Below are 19,912 nucleotides of genomic sequence, written 5' to 3'. Positions count from 1 at the left end.
GACAGTCAGTCAAAAAACACTTTGTTTGAAATAGCTTCTTCACTGAAAACAAACAATCTACAAGCTTGAGCATATGAACCAAATAGACCCTAACTGCATGGTTCACTTTCAGAGTAAAATGAACCGTGAGGATTTTCCTGGGTATCATTCATGAGAGCAAACAGCTCCACTCCTTGACAAAGTTTCTTAATCTGTCTTAATGGTGTTTCCAATCTCTCCCGGTCGCCTGGAGACACCGCTCTATTCTTACGGGCCGGCTGCCTGCTTTAAAACATACAAATGAGGGTTGAGCTCCCCCCCTCTCTGCTGATTGGCGGCTCGGCTCTTCAGGAAGAAGATGAATGGGCTTGATTTGGCTCGATAGAAACACGGAAATTAAAAGACAGGCAGCACAGAGACAGATACGCACACAGCATTTGCACTTGTACTCTGTGCGTGCGTGTGTGTGTGCGTGTGTTCGTGCGTGCGTGTGTCAAAGCGCGATGGACCGTTATTTATACTAAGGACAATTAGTAAAAGGCTAATAATGAATCATGTTAATGGTTTCCATGAATGCAGTGCCATCTGTCTTCTGTCTGATGTCATTATTGCTGTGCTGCTGCTGCGAGTAGCTGATGGAACAATATGGACACCTGTGTGTACACAGTCAAATCATTAGTGTCAATTTAACTCAGTGAGAGAGTCCATCTGCGTCCATCTCTTAAATGAACACTGAGGAGAGAGTGCGTGCGAATGAGCAGCAGTCTGACTCCCAAGAGAAAACCATGTGTGTTAAATAAAAGTAATCGTTGATATAACCTTTTTCACAATAATCATTCCAGTTTTTTGGCAAGTTCTCGAAACACTACTAAACATTATTATTTATTTGTGTCTATACTCCCGACACTCACACCTGAATGACATAGGCATTAGGCACCACTTACTAGATATGTATTTATATAGTTTACACTTCAAAAATACTGTTTCTGACAACACGTTCCTTTTTTCACCATTCCTATAGACAAATGTAAATGTAATGGAGCTACAAGGGACATCGCCAAAATAGACTACTAATATGAATGTTACACACCATGACTTAAGGTACAGTGGTGAGAGTGTCAGGGGAATTAATATAACCAACAGAAATAAACGGAACACCTAAAAAGTATAGCAAAACAAATGCAGATGCGTGTCTGTGTGTGTGTGTGTGTGTGTGTGTGTGTGTGTGTGTGTGTGTGTGTGTGTGTGTGTGTGTGTGTGTGTGTGGCAGAGAAGACATATGGCGCTCAATGTGTACCCATCCACGCGGCGAGATGGAACAAACACACCAAACCAAGAGAACGATTGTGAACGAGAGAATTATGAAGAGAAGGAGCAGGAACAAAGGAACGCACAGTAATTAAGGACAAATGTAAGACTACTATAAGCACAGATGAAGGCAGAGACAAGGAGAGAGTGAGGGGGGAGAGGAGAGCGAGACAGCAAGAGAAAGACAAGGAGACAGACAGTGAGTGAGAGAGAGAGAGAGTTAGAACCAATATGTTTGCTATACTGTATGTATGTCCTGCTTGTATCCACCACCACATCCCACTCTTTTAGAACAGCTAACACAGGAAGTTTGTTATTTCCTTCTCTACCTAGAGTTAGGGTTAGGGTTAACCTAACCCTGTCCTGGCCCGACACAAGCATCTTGGACTCTTTCTCCCTCGTGGTTCTCAAGCTGTGGAATTCAGGTAGCACGTTTAGACAGATACAACCAGCTATAGGGCGATCCTCTGAGGAACATGAATGAGATCAGCTATAGGGCAATCCTCTGAGGAACATGAATGAGATCAGCTATAGGGCAATCCTCTGAGGAACATGAATGAGATCAGCTATAGGGCAATCCTCTGAGGAACATGAATGAGATCAGCTATAGGGCAATCCTCTGAGGAACATGAATGAGATCAGCTATAGGGCGATCCTCTGAGGAACATGAATGAGATCAGCTATAGGGCAATCCTCTGAGGAACATGAATGAGATCAGCTATAGGGCGATCCTCTGAGGAACATGAATGAGATCAGCTATAGGGCAATCCTCTGAGGAACATGAATGAGATCAGCTATAGGGAGATCCTCTGAGGAACATGAATGAGATCAGCTATAGGGCAATCCTCTGAGGAACATGAATGAGATCAGCTATAGGGCAATCCTCTAAGGAACATGAATGAGATCAGCTATAGGGCAATCCTCTGAGGAACATGAATGAGATCAGCTATAGGGCAATCCTCTAAGGAACATGAATGAGATCAGCTATAGGGCAATCCTCAAGCTGTGGAATTCAGGTAGCACGTTTAGACAGATACAACCTTTGATACCTGGTATCTGATTTTATTTGCACTCTACGGGCTCATGCCATTTGATCTGATCTCTCTCTCTATCTCTCCAAAACGGTTATTTTTCAGAAAATGGAACAGAGCATATGTGACGAAAAATATAAAAACTCTCAAAAAGAGATACGAGGATGCCTACAGTGTATTTTGTAAATTGTTTTCAGATCTCCAGCTAAAGTTGCACGTAATATTTGGGGAATAAAATGCTGCGTTGCAGCAGCAGTACATGTGACTGCACTTCATCCCTCATTACAGATTATTCTCTCTCTCACACACACACACACACACACACACACACACACACACACACACACACGCCTCTCGACACCACAGCTTCACAGGGTCTTGATATTCAAGCAGGGCAGCAGAGAGCACTGCAGAGTCTGCCTGATAATAACCTAGACTGTAGGTCGCAAGTCAGCAATTAAGTCTGTTATTTATAGTTTAGTCTACTCAGTAGACCTAAACAACAACAGACTTAATGTAATCCGCAGAATCAACATTGAAATTGCAGATTGATTAGGTCTGATTCGATTTATTGAGTGCTGTTCAGAGGTAAACAGAATGACTGGCTCAAGACATTGTTTTTAGTTATAGCAGAGTGACACATGAAAACAGCAGATCAACAACAACTGCAAGTTAACTAAAATGAAGGCATGTGCATGCCCATGCGTTTTTAGTTTGAAACAACACATCCTGTACACTTGGAAAAACATACATAGGGTCAGTCACAGGTTCACTCACACACGCCCACATGCACGCACACATACACGCACACTGACACATGCACGCACACATACACGCACACTGACACATGCACGCACACATACACTCACACTGACACATGCACGCACACTGACACATGCACGCAGCACGCACACATGCACGCACACTGACACATGCACGCACACATACACTCACACTGACACATGCATGCACGCCGAGGGAATTCAAGTTCTCACAGAAGTCACAGAGAGCCTTCCACTCCGCTGCCAGGGGGCCATGCATCACCGTGTGGATCTGTGAGTTCTGCGGAGGAGGCTGTGGTCGGCCGAGAGAGCACACCACTGGGAGCTTGAGCTCCAGCCTGATCTGCGTGACGCATGTGACAATATTACAGTATGTGCCTGCATGGAATGGCCTCTCTGTTGCTGCTGTCTGTTGTCTCTGCTGCATTGTTGTAATACCACCACCTCCCCACCTGTCTCTGTTCCTATATTTCCCTTGGAGGTCTTAATTCCCTTTATATTTATTTGGCATATCACAAAATATATATTTTTTAATGCTTAGAGGGAATGAATAGGGACAGCGCCTTGACGCCAATACGTCTGCTTCAAATAGCAATGCTCAAATGTTATGCTCAATAAAAATATTGAATTCAGTCCAAGAGTTGTCTGACTGAACTTGAGTACTGTACCTTACCTTAATGTACTGTATGTCTACTACTCCACTTAGACAAATATTGTACTTTTTAATCCAGTACAATTATTTGGAAACTTAGTTAGAAGTTACCCTATAGATTTAGATTATAAAAATATTAACCAATTTAGCCGTATTTTATACTTTGTCTATTTGAAAATAGCCTATCTGCATGCTCAGTTAGCTCACAGCATGCCACATTGTGAGCATGTAGATTGACAATTTTTGAAAATGTTCGGTAGCCTGGCTCCAGCCCTGAATCGCTACCATTGAAATATAAATATGAATAATTAAGTGAAAAATATGAAAATTGTGAAAAATGAGTAAACATTTGGCCCATTTATTTTGTATATATTTCAGAGTACTTTTGTACATTTACTCAAGTGCATTCTTGAACAAAGGTCCTTTATACTTGTAACAGAGTATTTATACTTGTGGTATTGCTAAGTAAATAATTGGAGTACTTCTTCCACCACTGCTAAAAGGATTATGAGGGATAAACACAACAGCATCCCAGTAACGGACTGTTCATGATGGTGTGGACTAGAAGGCGTCTCACAGCCTGAGGCTCAAGGCTTGGGAAAAAGTTCTTCCTGTACCTGTAAGAGTGAGTGACAAATAAACCCAGCGATTTCCAACCTATGGGCCGGGGAGTTGGTTGAAACTATTTGTTGTTTGGAAATAGAGCATTAGGCTAATAGCACATGAAAAACACAATTTATTGTTTTATCTAAATTGTGTTTGTTTACTTGAATTCTGCCTACATTAAAAGTAAATTAGCTTAGTAGAATTAGCCCAGGGATGTGAGGCTTGCGTAATGGTTTAGGAACTAACAATTGTTTTTATGCATTCAGTGTTTTAGGATAGAACAGCTAAAAGGGAACTGAATTTCCTTTCTGCTGTTCCAATGATACGTACTTGGAAAGTAAATTCAGTCTACAAACATGGGTGACAATTGTCTCCCTAAGCTAAACATTAAAGTTTTTCTTAAACCCCTTTGTGTGGTTGTTATGTGCAATGACATCTTCCCTTTGCGTTTCTTCCTGGAGGTTCAAAAACCTTGAGGGTGAAAAGTGCCAATCAAAAAACAGTGAGAAAGTGACAGGGGGGGGGGGGGCAGAGAGAGAGAGAGCAATCCATGAGACTCACCACTACTGCAATGGATGATTGAAGGATCAGTAGTTTCCATATTGCATGGTGTTCACGTTGGTAAAAAGGTTCATATGAGCGTAATCCATTATTCAGCTTTGACTCCCCCTAGCATCTGACAAGTAGCTAGTAATCAGACTTCCTGTAGTGGCTCTTCAAAATAAGACTCACTGAATAGTATCAGAAGAGGCAGGTTACTCAATAAAGGTTTTATTTTGAAGATTAAACCAAAGTTCATCTTTAAAGCATCAAGATTCGGAAATAGGCCTATTAATATTTAGTAAATATTGTTTTGGTGTTCATCGACATTGAATTAGTGACCGACTATGAGGGGCTCTTTGAATATTTGCTTGAGATATAACTATTTTACTATTTTATACAGTAGCCCTGAATGTATGTACCCACCAATCTTCTTCATCAGACACAAAATTCTGATGAAACAAACGATTAACAGAATCAACAATGAGGATTACTGTTAAGCTTATAAGCACTGACTTTACTGAATTTACAGGTTAATTTAAAGGCATAAGGTTTTTATTTGAGGCAGGATGTTTTTTTTGTCCCACACAAAGACAAGTATGACCTCTTTATGAGTCCAAGCTGACTAACTCAGATAGCAGTACCACATCCAGAATTATTAATATTATGCAGATTTACTACTATAATATTTTAGCATCGCTTTCATGGAACCATCTGAGGCTCTATTATTGTATTGAAAACTTGTGTAAAAGTCAATTTGAGGCTCTACTGAATTTGAGGGTCTATGAAATGAAAAAGTTTGAAACCCCCTGGGCTGCCCCTGTAGAGGGACTAAGCAATTAGCCTGGCATGGCCAGAATAATATCACTGCAGGGATTATGTTTTCCTGTGACAGATTCATCTGGTTTCCAGGCTACTAAGCAATGGTGTCAATTACACTGTAAAGGTTTTCAACACGGCTGGCTATTCTGCAGGCATGACGGCCATTAAACTGCAGTCTAATGACCTGATAACCTGACATGACGCTAAATCACGTACAACACTCGCAACACACTCGGATAGCCATGGATAACTTTGATGTGAAGACAGACATCGAGCTCTTTGGCTCCCATCACTGATGAATGGCCGTGAAATGATGTAGTTACAGGCTATGTTGCGTAAGATTTGTAGATTTATTCACGTTTCTTCGGGGGAGGAGGAGGAGGAGGTGGTACTGCAGACTCTTTGTCTAAGTCAGAAATAGATGGTGGCAAGAGAGAAGAGAACGTCGGGAGGGAGGAGAGATGTCGTTGACATCGTGCAGAGAAATTCTGCAGAATGGTGGAGCTTTGCACATAATCATTGATCTATGATTGCACATCTATGATCTATGATTGCACATAACATAACACAACGTATTTCAACATTCTGTTGCTATGTTTACTTAAGTAAAAGATTGGTGTTCATCTCTGCACGCGTGCATGCGTGTAGCTGTGTACCGTACATGCTTTTTCTGAGTCTGATCCCTTAAGACGTAAACTCACTCCTCGTAGGGACACTTAGCCAAACACACCACCCACAGCCAACCGAGAAATGTGCATGTGAATTATTCATCAAAACACGCACTATGAGTGTGGATAACCTCACAATGGCGGTGCCTCCATTTCTTATTTAGAAGCACAATGTCTCTGAAAGGAGAGCAGCTGGTTACTTTGCGTGTACCGTATGTCATGATTGCTTGTGTTGTGAGTGTACAATGGCGGCGTATATCTGGGCGTGCTTGCGTGCGTGTGTGACTGTGCGCGATGCAGTGTTGTTGTGAGCTTACGGATTTGCTATTTTCTTTTATTTTATTTTATTTTTATTTTTTTTGCCTGTAATGACATGCCACAAATAGGGATGGCAGGTTCAAAGTGGGTTTTATAAATATTTAACCAATAAAGTTTGCAATGACGATATGCCCAAATATGATTTAGTCAAATACTAAACTGCCTCAGAATGTTCCGTGCACACTCACAGAAATAATGTTTTCTTGCAGAATACTAATGAAAGCAGTAATCTGCAGTCAAATGATGAATCCCCAAAAAGTTCACAGTGCACAAGGAGGCTTTCCTAATTTACATAGACTAGGCCATGAATATAAATTAACAAAGTACAAATATGCATTTTCACTGACACGCAGAGCAGGTGTGCTTCCTTTGATTGCTTCCTTGTCCGTGACTGTTCAGCTACTGTCAATCATTTCTCCTTTGTAGAACAGTGATTCTCAAAGTGGGGTCCGGAGACCCCACAGTGGTCCTTGAAGGAGTTCCAGGGGGTCCGCAGCTAAATGATTGATGGATAGGAACCAAATGGATCCAAAAGGTGCGTTCAGACTTGAATTTAAATATTCGCCTCGGTTCGTCCCGTTTGTGCTGTGCCAGGTCGTGCCACGTGCGTTCACGGCGCTCGTGCTACTTCACGTCTTTGCATTGACTTTGTATGTAATCACGCTGCTCTAACCATCCAGGTCTGAACGCACCTTTACAAGTCTGTAACTCAGAGAACTCCATTCATTTTGGTTCCATTAGTTCACTCTCTGACTTGTGGGGGGTCTCCGTGGCCTAATTCATACCAAACTGGGTGTCCTTGAAATAAAAATGTTTGAGAAGCACTGAGAAGCACTGTTGTAGAAAAGAAAAATCATATTTCAATCATATTTGGCGGACATTTAACCCAATTTCTCCTTTCATTCAATGACAAATATGAGATATACAGTATGTGGGGACAAGATTTACGTCATATTTGGCGGACATTTGACCCAATGGCAAATATTGAGACGTGTGGGGACAAAAGCAGTATAGGAGGGGCTAGCGCCCCTCAACAATACAAGGTCTCTGACGTCATGTTGATGACATCATATTGATGATGTCATGTTTCGCCCATAATTTGGAGGGAAAGTGGATTGGTGGAACTGAAATGATGAAGTCAGTGGAATACTATTACTAGGGAATACTAGGGAATACTAGGGAATACTAGGGCGATGCATTTTCTGGTTAAAAATGCTTGGCCCGGACGGTTAGCTCAACCCATGGGCAGCTAGGCTGCTAAGCCACCCTGATGGCGTGCCGCGGGTTCGACTCCCGGTCCCGACGGCCTCTGCCGTGTGTCACTCCTCGTCTCTCCCCATTCTTCCTGTCTCTCTCTCTACTGTCTACTATCAATAAAGGCATAAAAGCCCCTAATCATTATACCTTATACCCGTTCTTGTTACACGCCTCAGTATATGGTCACGCTTTGTGACATCACGCCTCCATCTCCATATATGTCTGACATTCCATATGTTGATCCTTCGCCACTTCGATGTCTCCCTTTTGACTGATACATGTCCATTCAAACTCTCTTTGCTATACATTTTTCACATCTAGATTGCCCTTTTCCTCATACAATCAAGATACAGTAGCTTCGCTTACTACTTACTGTAGCTCCTCCACCAATATTTACAAAGGCTTACCTGAAGAAGCTGGATAGTTCAAGGTACTGTCAAGCAGTTGACAGATCTTACAACAGGGGAAGAAGGCTGAGTAAGAGGACAGACTGGACTGTCAATGCTGTGTTTACACTCGTCAGAGCATGAAGTCCGTGCCTATTCGTGCATTTCAAGCAAGAATGCAAAGCTGTACTATGTTACCCCACTCATCTCTCTCTCAGGCATATAGTACACACACGCACACACGCACACACGCAGCCAAACAATGCCAGAGCACAGAGCTCACGGCATGGGGTGAGCGATGGGGTAGAGCAGCGTGTTGTGCTGTTAAAACGCTGTTTTGATAAATAATGCAGCCGGCGTGCTGCGCTTCTAATCTAATGTTGGCTGCATCCGTCCTGAGTGAAACGGGGTATAGATTCATCATAGTGCCTTAGCTTTCCTTCTTCAGTCAGCCTATCAGCTTTCATATTGTCTACATTTGTTTCTGATCTCAACTGGGTATGTACAAATATATGAACCACTTGAAACCCATCCATATTCTGGGGTAATATTAGCCGTTACAAGCTTGCATTGATAGACTGTAGACTTTACCCTGAATGTGATTCTGTTGCCGTGCTCTGAGAATGGGGTTTCAATTGAGTCTAGAGTGGACGAGCGTTGCTTTTCACCCAGCATCAGGAGTCGAGCTACAGTAGCAAAAAGAGGTCAACTTTGACCATTTTTTACACATGGCGACAAACCAGTCAGAAGCGCATGTGTGTTCCTTCCTTCCTTGTGGCACTAGACACACAGATGTTGCACCAGAGGACCCATAGGGGCTCACTAGCATTACGGAGAGAGCCTCAGTCTCAAGCTGACTTTAGGATTCCCCACATGACGGTGTCGCGCACCTAAAATAGCAGACCTACAAGCTCACAGCGTGTTGCGGACCCGACGCGCTGTGAGCTTGTAAGTCTACTATTTTAGGTGCGTTGTACCGCAGTGCGACAAAGTACAAACCGGGCTTAACTCTCAGCACTGTTAGCAAAATCCCTCCTGTTACCATTAGCAACAACCAGAACAGGACCAGTACCTGGGGAGACAACAGCCTTGTGTGTGAGAGAGAGAGAGAGAGAGAGGAGAAGAAGGGAGCTTGAGTGGAAAGGGAAAAGGGTTATGGACTAGGAAATGAGGCACTGTGAGGAAGACAAGTTTGACAGGTTTGGAAGTGATAGCAGCGGGGTTGAGAATGTGGTGAGTGATGTGGATTGATAGAGATAGTTTACCACATTAAATGAGGGGGAGAGAGCGAGACAAGGTTGGAAGGAGGAAAGAAGGGGAGAGAGAGAGAGAGAGAGAGAGAGAGAGAGAGAGAGAGAGTGGAGAAAACAGGGGAACATATACCTCAGGGTCACGAAGCTTTTTGCATGGCAGTGAATTTGACAATATACTGTAAGTGGATATAGAATGGAATACAACTGAACAGAAATTGGATCTGTCGGAATGGAACTGAAGAATTGAATTGAATTGAATTGAAAATTGAATTGAACAATGAACAACCACTGCTTTTATAGCCTCGAATACTATTAAAATAGTAAAATGGACCTGAGTTGGCATTGTACTTGGTGTTTGAAACACAGCATGTCTTTTCAGCATAACCCCAGAGTAGGGATGCTAGAGCTCAAATAGTCTCCCGAGCCAGACTTGCCTCGCACCATTTTCAAATGCTTCCGTCATACAGTCTAGTCTGGAGCATGGAAGCTCTGAAACGGATACGGGGATGAAATGGATGTGACGCATCCTCCCCGCTTCCCTTTCATCTTTACAGTCGCCCAAGTTTATCCTAATATAAATATAAGCCAAAATAGTCAAAGCCATATATAGCTTGCTGCTGAACAGAAATGGAAATGCTGGCCTGGACCATGACTCAATGGTCCAGGCACATTGGCTGGTAATCCAGTCTGGCAGTGTGTCGCGGGTTCGACTCCCGATCCCGACGGCCTTTACTGCATGTCTTCCCCCCATCTCTCACCCCATTTCCTGTCAGCCTACTGTCTAGTGTCTATCCCTCCATAAAAAAATATAAAATAAAGGCGAAAGCCACAAAAAAACATTAAAAAAATAAATGGAAATTCTGTCAGGTGAAAAGAAGAGGCTTGGACTCCTCCTGCACTGAAGGAAGCATGAGGTCAGTCCGTTGCTCTTCCCAGGTTGGCAGAGGGAGAGTAGCGCTACACACACACACACACACACACACACACACACACACAAACCCACCTGCAGTATCTGGCAGCGGTCGGACGTGCAGTCGATGTTCTCACAGGGCTGGTACATGCCCAGGGTCACACAGTTGAGTACGATGACCATGATGCTGATCCTCTCGAACCACGTATGGACTGGAGTTAAGGAACACACTGTATGCACAGACATCATGACACACACATATCCTGTTGTTTGACATACAATACTGCACAATATGCATACAGTATACTCACATAGATGCATGCTTGCACAACGCAAGCTGTCATGCTCATATGGGGAATACTGTATCTAACATGGTTCCTCTGTCTTGGAACAGAGGTAATGGCTACTTTAAGTGGGTGCATCCAGTATCTTTTCCACAGTAAATTGTATGTGTTTATTAAACCAAAGTGTGTTCACTTCAAATGGACCCGTGCAGTGCATGTACTGTACAGTTGAACACTGTATTGCTTCCATAGAAGCCAGCAGGTCTTCCATGAATCCAAATGGTGACTGAGAACTTTAATCCATGAATATAACAATCCTTGGTTACTTTCTTGGTTCTTTCAGATAGCATATTGACCTTTAAAAACACAATTCTTCCAAAACGACAGCTGTAGAGAAATTAAAGTAATCCAAAATGCAAAGTGTCTGAGATGAATGAACACCGCGAAGACAGCTTTGTAGCTGAAGTGTCGCACCGGCACTAAAATATATCTAAGAATGAAGGAGATCTGAAGGGACGTGTGGCGGAAATCTGTCTTTTTGATGAGATTATTCCAACAGCCACCACTCATGTTAGTGTAACAGTGCACCTTTGAACACGCATCATTTGCATTTTAAGAAGAAAAGTAAAACGAGAGAAGGATCTGAAGCTTGACATTTGTGTACAGTATATATAAATCACAGATTTGAACACACACATGCAGGAGAGCGCGCGCTCACATGAAACAGCAGTTTGTGTCATAATGGAGGTTTAAAAACCATGTCCATATACAGTATCTAGAAGCTTTCAGTAATCTTACAGTTTGCTGTGTTCTGTATGTGTAACGTATTCCCCTCAAGGCTCAAGCTCCTCTCTCTCTCTCTCTCTCTCTCTCTCTGATGTCGGAAGAGAAAGCCATCACTGATGTTTCAGACAATGAGCTTAACGACGATGTTGTTTTTGTGTCATTTTGAACTTTGCACTGATGAACTCAAGCTGGGGAATGTACACAATGTGCAACTTTGCACCGTGCGTGCTTGGTGTGTGGCAGAGTGCATCAAAGTATACCCTCCACAGGCTCCACACACACACACACACACACACACACACACACACACACACACAGGTGCGAGCTCATACAAGCACATCCTGCCGTCCCAGGGATACAATTAGCGAGTGTATAAGGTCAGTGTGTGGTGGAAACACTGGCAGTCCTCAGAGCATGGGCAGGAGCTGGCATACATTCTAAGTACCCCTGAAGCTGTACACTGAGTTATACACGAGAGACATAATGGAACAGGCTGCATGGAAGAGTTTAGACCCATGTATACATGTTATGATGTTGGAGAGGAGAGGACTTTTTTTTCTTTTTTTTTTTTTTTTTTTGCGGCTTACGCCTTTATTGATTTTTTAAGGGATAGACAGTAGGCTGACAGGAAACGGGAGAGAGATGGGGGGGATGACATGCGGTAAAGGCCGTGTCGGGTCCGGGAGTCGAACCCGCGGCACACCGCGACTGGATCACCAGTCCGGTGCCCAGACCGTTACGCTACGGCCTGGGCGAGGAGAGGACTTTTAACCTACATTATGCATTTTTTGTGGATGGTATTACAGTTGTAAAAAATAGTTGCCTTTAAGCACCCCTCCTGGGCCTTAAGGCGTGGGGTCCCGCGGCCAAAAGAACCGCCCGCCCCTGGGACTCTTCCATACTCTAACGTTTTAACAACTTGCCAAGGGGAACCAGGCGCTCCGGTGGTCCCCGTGTGCCCACCCTTAAGCACGCCTCCTGGGCCTTAAGGCGTGGGGTCCCGCGGCCAAAAGAACCGCCCGCCCCTGGGACTCTTCCATACTCTAACGTTTTAACAACTTGCCAAGGGGAACCAGGCGCTCCGCTGGTCCCCGTGTGCCCACCCTTAATAGAGGCAGCAAGCTTGTCTATGCTTAGGGGGTGTATGATGCATATGCCCACCACAGGGCTCTGGTCAGGGAGGTTGGACTCAATGATGACTCTTGATGGTGTTTATGAATGTTATGTTGTTGTTGATATTGTACAGACATACAGTGTTGCTTATGAGTGAATGGTATTTGAAATAGTGACAGAAATACAAGATGTGGGATATGAAATTAATACAGTTGGGTGTGAACAATAGAGGCCCTAGTGTAGTGTAGTGTAGGTGATGAATTGAACAATGTGGACCCTGTTGTAAACAAGTGTAATGCTTAATTGGGTCGTCCACTCACAGTTAACAGTCTTTGTATTTGAGTTTGTGCTTGAAATGTACTGTAATTATACAAACTGTTAATACATTTATCAATCAATCAATCAAAAGGTAACAGGCTAGTAATGTAACTTTAGCACACTGAACCACATACTAAAGGGATTACAGACATTATGCAAGTCATGTTTCAAACGTTAGCTTAAATGGAGCCTCATGAGCTAAGGGAATCAGGAAGCTAATATTAGAAACATAGCATGGTAATTAGCTTAGCAAAAACGATCTTTTGGACAGTATATGTAGCAGGGAATCAGGGAGCTAATGTTAGCAACTTAGCATGGTAATTAACATAGCAAAACGATCTTTTGGACAGTATATGTAGCAGTTAATCAGGGAGCTAATGTTAGCAACTTAGCATGGTAATTAACATACAAAAACGATCTTTTGGACAGTATATCTATATGTATATAAATTCTTTCATCATACATCTTTACAAATACATTTATATTGTAAGTTAACCTACTTCTTCAAGAACACATTCTGTAGCTTCTGTTAGTCTGTATGCATGTAAGAGGCACAGTATACACAACTTGGGGTCCTGAACAACTGAGGGTGCCCATACAGGGGCCTGCACTAAAATATGAGCCAGGTCCTGGAGAATTACAAGGTGCCTGAAAAGCCTGCACACGGCAAAATAAATGTAACTATAGGGAATTTTCTACAACAGTGTTTCACCATTGCTAATGTAATGTATAGATGTGAATCATTCTAGACTGCATACATTACACCTATGGTGTGGCCATCAGATGGCACTGTAGTACAACACACACACCAGTGCAGTCAGATGCAATTGAGCATGCGCACAACAACACACAGCTATTCACACACCAACACAGACACGGGTTCATTCATACTCGCTCAAATAAACCTGATTACTGAGAACTGTAATCGCTCGTCCTGCCTGGTGTTTTACCGAACTTTACATGGTGTCAGAAGTCTACAATGGCAAAGTTCCCACCGCCGGAAAGCTTTGACTTCAGCCGTCCTGAACTATGGCCTGAATGGAAAGAGAGGTTCCACAGATACAGAATTGCGACGAAGTTGAACAAAGAAGACGAGGAAGTGCAAGTACTGTATGTACCCTGTTGTATGCACTCGGCAGAGAAGCAGAACGGATAGTTAAAACGTTTGTCTACAATACTGATGGTGACGAGAATAAGTATGATGTTGTACTGGATCTCCTTGAGAAATATTTCGTGCCGAAAGTAAACTTGATTCACGAGAGAGCGAGGTTCCACCAGAGATCGCAGAAGCATGGCGAAAGTATGGAGGAGTATATTCGTCATTTACACGAGTTGGCGGAGACCTGTGATTTTGGGGACGTGAAGAACGAAAACATAAGGGACAGACTTGTGATTGCAGTGTCTTGGACAAAGAACTGTCACAGAAATTGCAGATGGTATCGGATTTGAACCTGGAAAGAGCATGCAGAATGGCCAGACAGTTGGAACAGATAAAAGTGCAGCTTAATGAGCAGCAGAGCGGAGCAGCGGCGTTGTGTGAAGTGGCTCACACGCACAGGACACCCTACGCTGTGCGTCCAAAAGGTGCATCCAGGCCGGAGGGGAGAGACCAGCGGCAGGGCGGACCTCCCAGGCAGCAGCGTTCGGACGCGGGAAATGCAGCGCAATGGACGTGCATGAGATGTGGCAGGCAACATGGACAGAGGGACGTGTGCGCAGCCAGGCGTGCGGTGTGCTGCAAATGCGGTAAAATAGGCCATTATGCAGCTGTGTGTCGCTCTCTTCAGGTCAGTGATGTGTTCACAGAGGACAAGGATGAAGTAGAGACATTTTTCCTGGGTTCCATTACTGTGCATGACTCCAATACATCATGGCCGATTACACTACAGATTCAGGACTCAGATGTGGAGTTTAAAATTGACAGTGGTGCTGACACTAGCGTCATCTCTCAAAACACCTATGACAGTCTGGGAACAAAGCCACAGCTGGAGCAGTCTCGGGCAGTATTGGATTGCCCTGGGGGCAGGTTGACAAACAAAGGCGAGTTCAAAACCTCCACATTCTATAAAGGGACTGAATATTGCTTTAACGTACATGTTGTTGAGGGGCCAGCAGTCAATAACCTACTTAGCAGAGGGGTGTCAGTGGCCATGGGCCTCATTAAAAGACTGCAGGAAGTGTCAAGTGTGCCCAGCGAGACAAGTATGCCCATTGATCCAGTGGGGCTCCTGAAAACAACCCCTGTGAAAATAAAACTAATGGACGGAGCGGTGCCATATTCAGTCAACACATCTAGGCGGGTCTCTGTACCCCTACTTCCCAAAGTAAATGCTGAACTTCACAGAATGGTGCAATGTGGAGTTATTGAAGAGATAACTGAGCCAACCAAATGGTGTGCCCCAGGAAGAATGGGGGCGTGAGAATTTGTGTGGGACTGAATCGCCTCAACAAGGCTGTGCAGAGAGAGAAATACATCCTTCCCACTCTGGATGACATACTACCTAAGCTGGCTGGTGCAAGCGTGTTCTCCGTACTGGATGCTGCTTCAGGGTTCTGGCAAATACCTTTGCACAAAGACAGTGCCAAGCTCACAACTTTCATCACACCGTTTGGAAGGTATTTCTTCCACCGCCTTCCATTTGGCATCTCCAGTGCTCCCGGAATCTTCCAGAGGGAGATGAACAACATTCTCAAGGACCATGAAGGTACAGCGGCCTTTATGGATGACGTGTTAATCTATGGAGAGACCCCCGAGGTGCATGACCGAAGGCTGGAGAGAGTGTTACAGACACTGAAAGAAGCTGGGCTGAAGCTCAATGAAGAAAAATGCAAGCTCAGGCAAACACAGATAAAGTTCCTAGGTCACATTGTCAGACCTGACACAGGAAAAGTGGAGGCCATAGGAAACATGCAGCCACCGAGGAACACCATAGAGCTTAAGCGCATTCTGGGCATGGTCCACTACTTAGGCCGTTTCCTACCACATCTGGCCGACGTCACACGCCCTCTCAACGACCTGCTTAGGGCTGACAGCGCATGGGTCTGGGGCCCAGCACAAGAAAAGGCTTTCATTCAAGTGAAGCAGATGCTGACAGAAGCACCAGTTCTAGCCTTTTATGATGTCAGCAAACAAACAACTGTGAGTGCAGATGCCAGCAGCTATGGGTTGGGAGGGGTTCTGCTTCAAGAAAGTGGGGGACACCTAAGGCCTGTTGCATATTGTTCTCGTACCCTGTCAGACGCTGAGACCAGGTATGCGCAGATAGAGAAGGAGTGTTTGGCTGGTCTGGGCATGTGAAAAGTTCTCAAAATACCTGTATGGCTTAGACGGCTTAATTGTTCACACAGATCACAAGCCATTAGTCCCGCTGTTCAACGTCAAGGACATTGATGCAGTGCCACTGCGGTGTCAAAGGCTACTCTACTCCTGTGAAGCGCTCAAATAAACCTGACTACTGAGAACTGTAATCGCTCGCCCTGCCTGGTGTTTTACTGAACTTTACAGCTAACACACAAAAAGCTAAAATTTGGTACAATGTTCCTAAACGCTTGATAGAATTTGGTACACTTCACACTACCTTATCTGCACTAGACTGACTTTCCTTCTTTAAAGGACAACTTTAGTTTTTTTCAACCAAGGTTCATTCGAGCATGGGGCTAAATATGTATTTCTTTACAAAATGTTATAGCGATTTATTTTTTTATTATTTACTATAGTCCTACTAGACCCCAAGAAATTACATCTGGCCACAAAAGATCACGGAATCTACTGAATGTGTCAAACTGACATATTGAGCCTATTACAGTGTGGCTTTCCCCCAGTATAGGCTACCTTCATATTCAGTAGATCCTGTGAACTTTTGTGGCCAGATGTAATTTCTTGGGGTCTAGTAGAACTATAGTAAATGATTAAAAAAGAAATCGCTATAAAATTATGTAAAATAATACATATTTAGCCCCATGCTCGAATGCCCCGCCCCCCTGTCAAAAACAGCTAAAATCCCTAAAACTAAAGAAAGCAGCAAATGAAAAAAATGTAACACTCATCTTTTACTTTCTCTAATAACAACCTAAAACATGAACCTTGGTTGAAAAAAACTAAAGTTGTCCTTTAAACTCTGATGTCAAACAACACCTTGTTGTCCAAACACTACACTACAGACAATGTTCGGTTGTTGAACAAAGCAATCTCAAAGCATCAACCTACAAGCTTGTGACGAAGTGAGTGAGGCCTGTCACTGCTTCATGCACCACTCAAGGCGTTTCTTCCAACACTGCTTGGATAGGGAGAACATTGCCTGTGATGTGGATGAGTCCCTCTAGCCAGACAGGAACCGGAGGCAAGTATGACAAATGGTGCATTTATATAGCACCTTTATCCAAAGCGCTTTACATAGACTGTGCATTACTGTACATTCACCCATTCACACACACACACACACATACATATACACTGATGACATGAGGAAACCATGCAGGGATTCAGTGTCTTGCTCAAGGACACTTCGACACTAACTCTGGGGGAGCCCGGGTTCGATCCCATCCTGCCACTCTACCCCATATCCACGCCTGATGATTTGTTTTATTGAAATTCTATGAAATAGAAGTAAACGCATAGTTATTAAACAATAAATTGTTTCCATTGTGGTCCTTACATGGTCCTCTGCTCCATACAGACACAAATGACAGGAATTATGGGCTATTTCCACCAAGTTTGGCTTTCAAAAGAAAGCACCGGATATTATTGGCTATAGAGACGGAGATCCATTTTTTGGGAATAGCAGCAGCCGTCACTTCACAGAGCACTCTTGCGTAATCAAAGCCCGGTGTATAAAGCAACATTTGGGCTAGGCTCATGCGGAACTACATGAAGGCAGTTCCATCTGTGAAGAGCTGTGTTGATTGAGAACACACTCTCTAATCTAATTCTGCGAGTGTACAAATTGAAGAGAGTTTGTAGGAGTTTGCAGTGCACAATTACAATTATGATGTTCCAGTGTGCATGAATATTCAATTCTATTCTGAACAATATGAAACAAATATATTCTAATTTGCATAATTATGAAATAGCAACAGTCAATAGAGTAACAGTATACATAAACCACAAAATTAGATTCTCTTCAGCATAAACTCTCACGATATTGCAAAAATAACATTCTCAAAAACACACAACTCAACATTCCCATAATAATTCATTCCAGGCTACAGATGAGCTTCTTAACCAAACCCAGACATAAAATGGTAAATGGTTCATTTATATAGTGCCTTTATTATCCAAGGCACTTGGATAACCATGCAGGGGTTCAGTGTCTTGCTCAATCCCTGAGCCACAGCCACCCCGTGACGTCACGGTAGGCATAACAACAGGTAAACATACAGTAGATACTCTTCTGCATTCATACCTTCATTTAACATGTTCACTGTCACTTGTATACACTTTATCTCATCGTTTCTCACCTGTAAACACACAGACAATTTAGCCATAAGGCACTTGTTGCAAACTCTGTTCCTATACTGACCAGGACCCCTGCTGTCCAACCTGTGCTTTGCACAGTGAGTGTTTAGCTGCCCCGTGATTGCCAGTCCCAATGAGCGTCACTCAGTTTCATTTCATGCCAACAATCATAAACTGTTTCACAGCTTTAGCAAATGTATATGTTCCACCCAGGGGGGGCAATCAGACAGATATTTTGTGAAGCCACTAAGGAAATGAAAGTTCATATAATGGCCTGTTGTGGCGCTGTCATTGGGCCCAAAAAACCCCATAGCCCCATAGAAGTCCATGTATTTGGGCCCAACTTCACCTAGACTGTATTACCTTAATAAACATGGTCATGAATACTTTCTGCTTCCAGTCACTAATTTAAAGTCTCATTTCTAATGTCATAATATTCTTTTTGGAAAAAAATGATCATAAAGTCGCGTATGTTCTGAGGGGCGTGGCTACCGTTACAGTCTATGATCGGGATTCCCCTCCCACTCGAGTCAAAATAAAAACCAACGGAGAAGAAGGGGGGAAGTCCCGCCTCGTTGTCTGGGCCAGCCAATGGCCAGCTGGGCCCAAAAGGATCTAGAAAGATGGCGACTTACAGTGCAAGGAATAACAGGCTTCATTTTACGTCCATGTTAGACCCGGAGAACCATCTTTTTTACAGTCTATGGTTCCACCACAGTTCACAGAAAAATGTAACCAACATCCCAATGAAATGAAATGAAATGCAATAATGTATCAAATATCTTAAATTAAATTATATGATGGGGTATTCCTGTTTTAACTAATATAATCATGTATCTCAAATTCTCAATATAATCATGTGTCCCACACAGCCAATATATCATGAGAGTCTGTGAGACAGAAAGAGACATGCAGTGCAGTTCAAGTCCCCCACTTGATTGTTGTTGTTGTTTTGCTAAAAAAGTAAAAGCTCTATTCTCATAGTCTAATCATTGCAATAGATTGTTCAGTAACAGGCGTTTCCACATCTAAACAGAAAATACATTTTCAAGTGGGACAGCAATTGTATCAAATAAGGAGAGAAGATAACCACTTTATCAGCTTCAATTTTTGAAGTGTTCCAGTTCCAATTTTATCTGCTCATTGACTTCTTTTGTCATTTCAAAATTCACTAACCGTATCCTATATGAATTTAGCCTGGTTAATAAACCAGACCGAATCAGCCGTTGGCAAAAGAAAATTGCCTGCCGGCGGATTTCGGTCTGGAGAGGCTCAATTTTACGCCCATTTCCTACACCAGAGAATGTGGGCGCCCAATAGGGACACGGTATGCAATATGGGCGGGCTTTGGTACAGTGACGTTCAATGCTTGAGACCTTTGACTGACAGTAGCTCTGACCAATTGCGTCAAAGAGAAAATCTTTCCCTGGAAATGAAATCCAAG

The 19,912-nt window shown here is 43.3% G+C and overlaps 1 protein-coding gene across 1 annotated transcript in view; it reads right to left on the bottom strand.

Moving 5' to 3' along the window:
* The window catches only part of LOC310868625 (voltage-dependent T-type calcium channel subunit alpha-1I-like), a gene marked incomplete at its 3' end in the record, with an annotated part of 246,639 nt that overhangs the window by 169,054 nt on the left and 57,673 nt on the right, over positions 1–19,912 (bottom strand). The window contains exon 2 of the mRNA XM_083779083.1: positions 10,606–10,705. Within this exon, the coding sequence (XP_083635209.1) occupies positions 10,606–10,705 (100 nt within the window). The remainder of the gene's footprint in view (positions 1–10,605; positions 10,706–19,912) is intronic.

This window comes from Protomyctophum parallelum, assembly GCF_964188405.1.
Source record: "Protomyctophum parallelum genome assembly, chromosome: 13".
Classification (NCBI taxonomy): Eukaryota; Metazoa; Chordata; class Actinopteri; order Myctophiformes; family Myctophidae; genus Protomyctophum; species Protomyctophum parallelum.
Note: the sequence above shows the minus strand (reverse complement) of the source record. Positions and strands in the feature narration are given on the sequence as shown.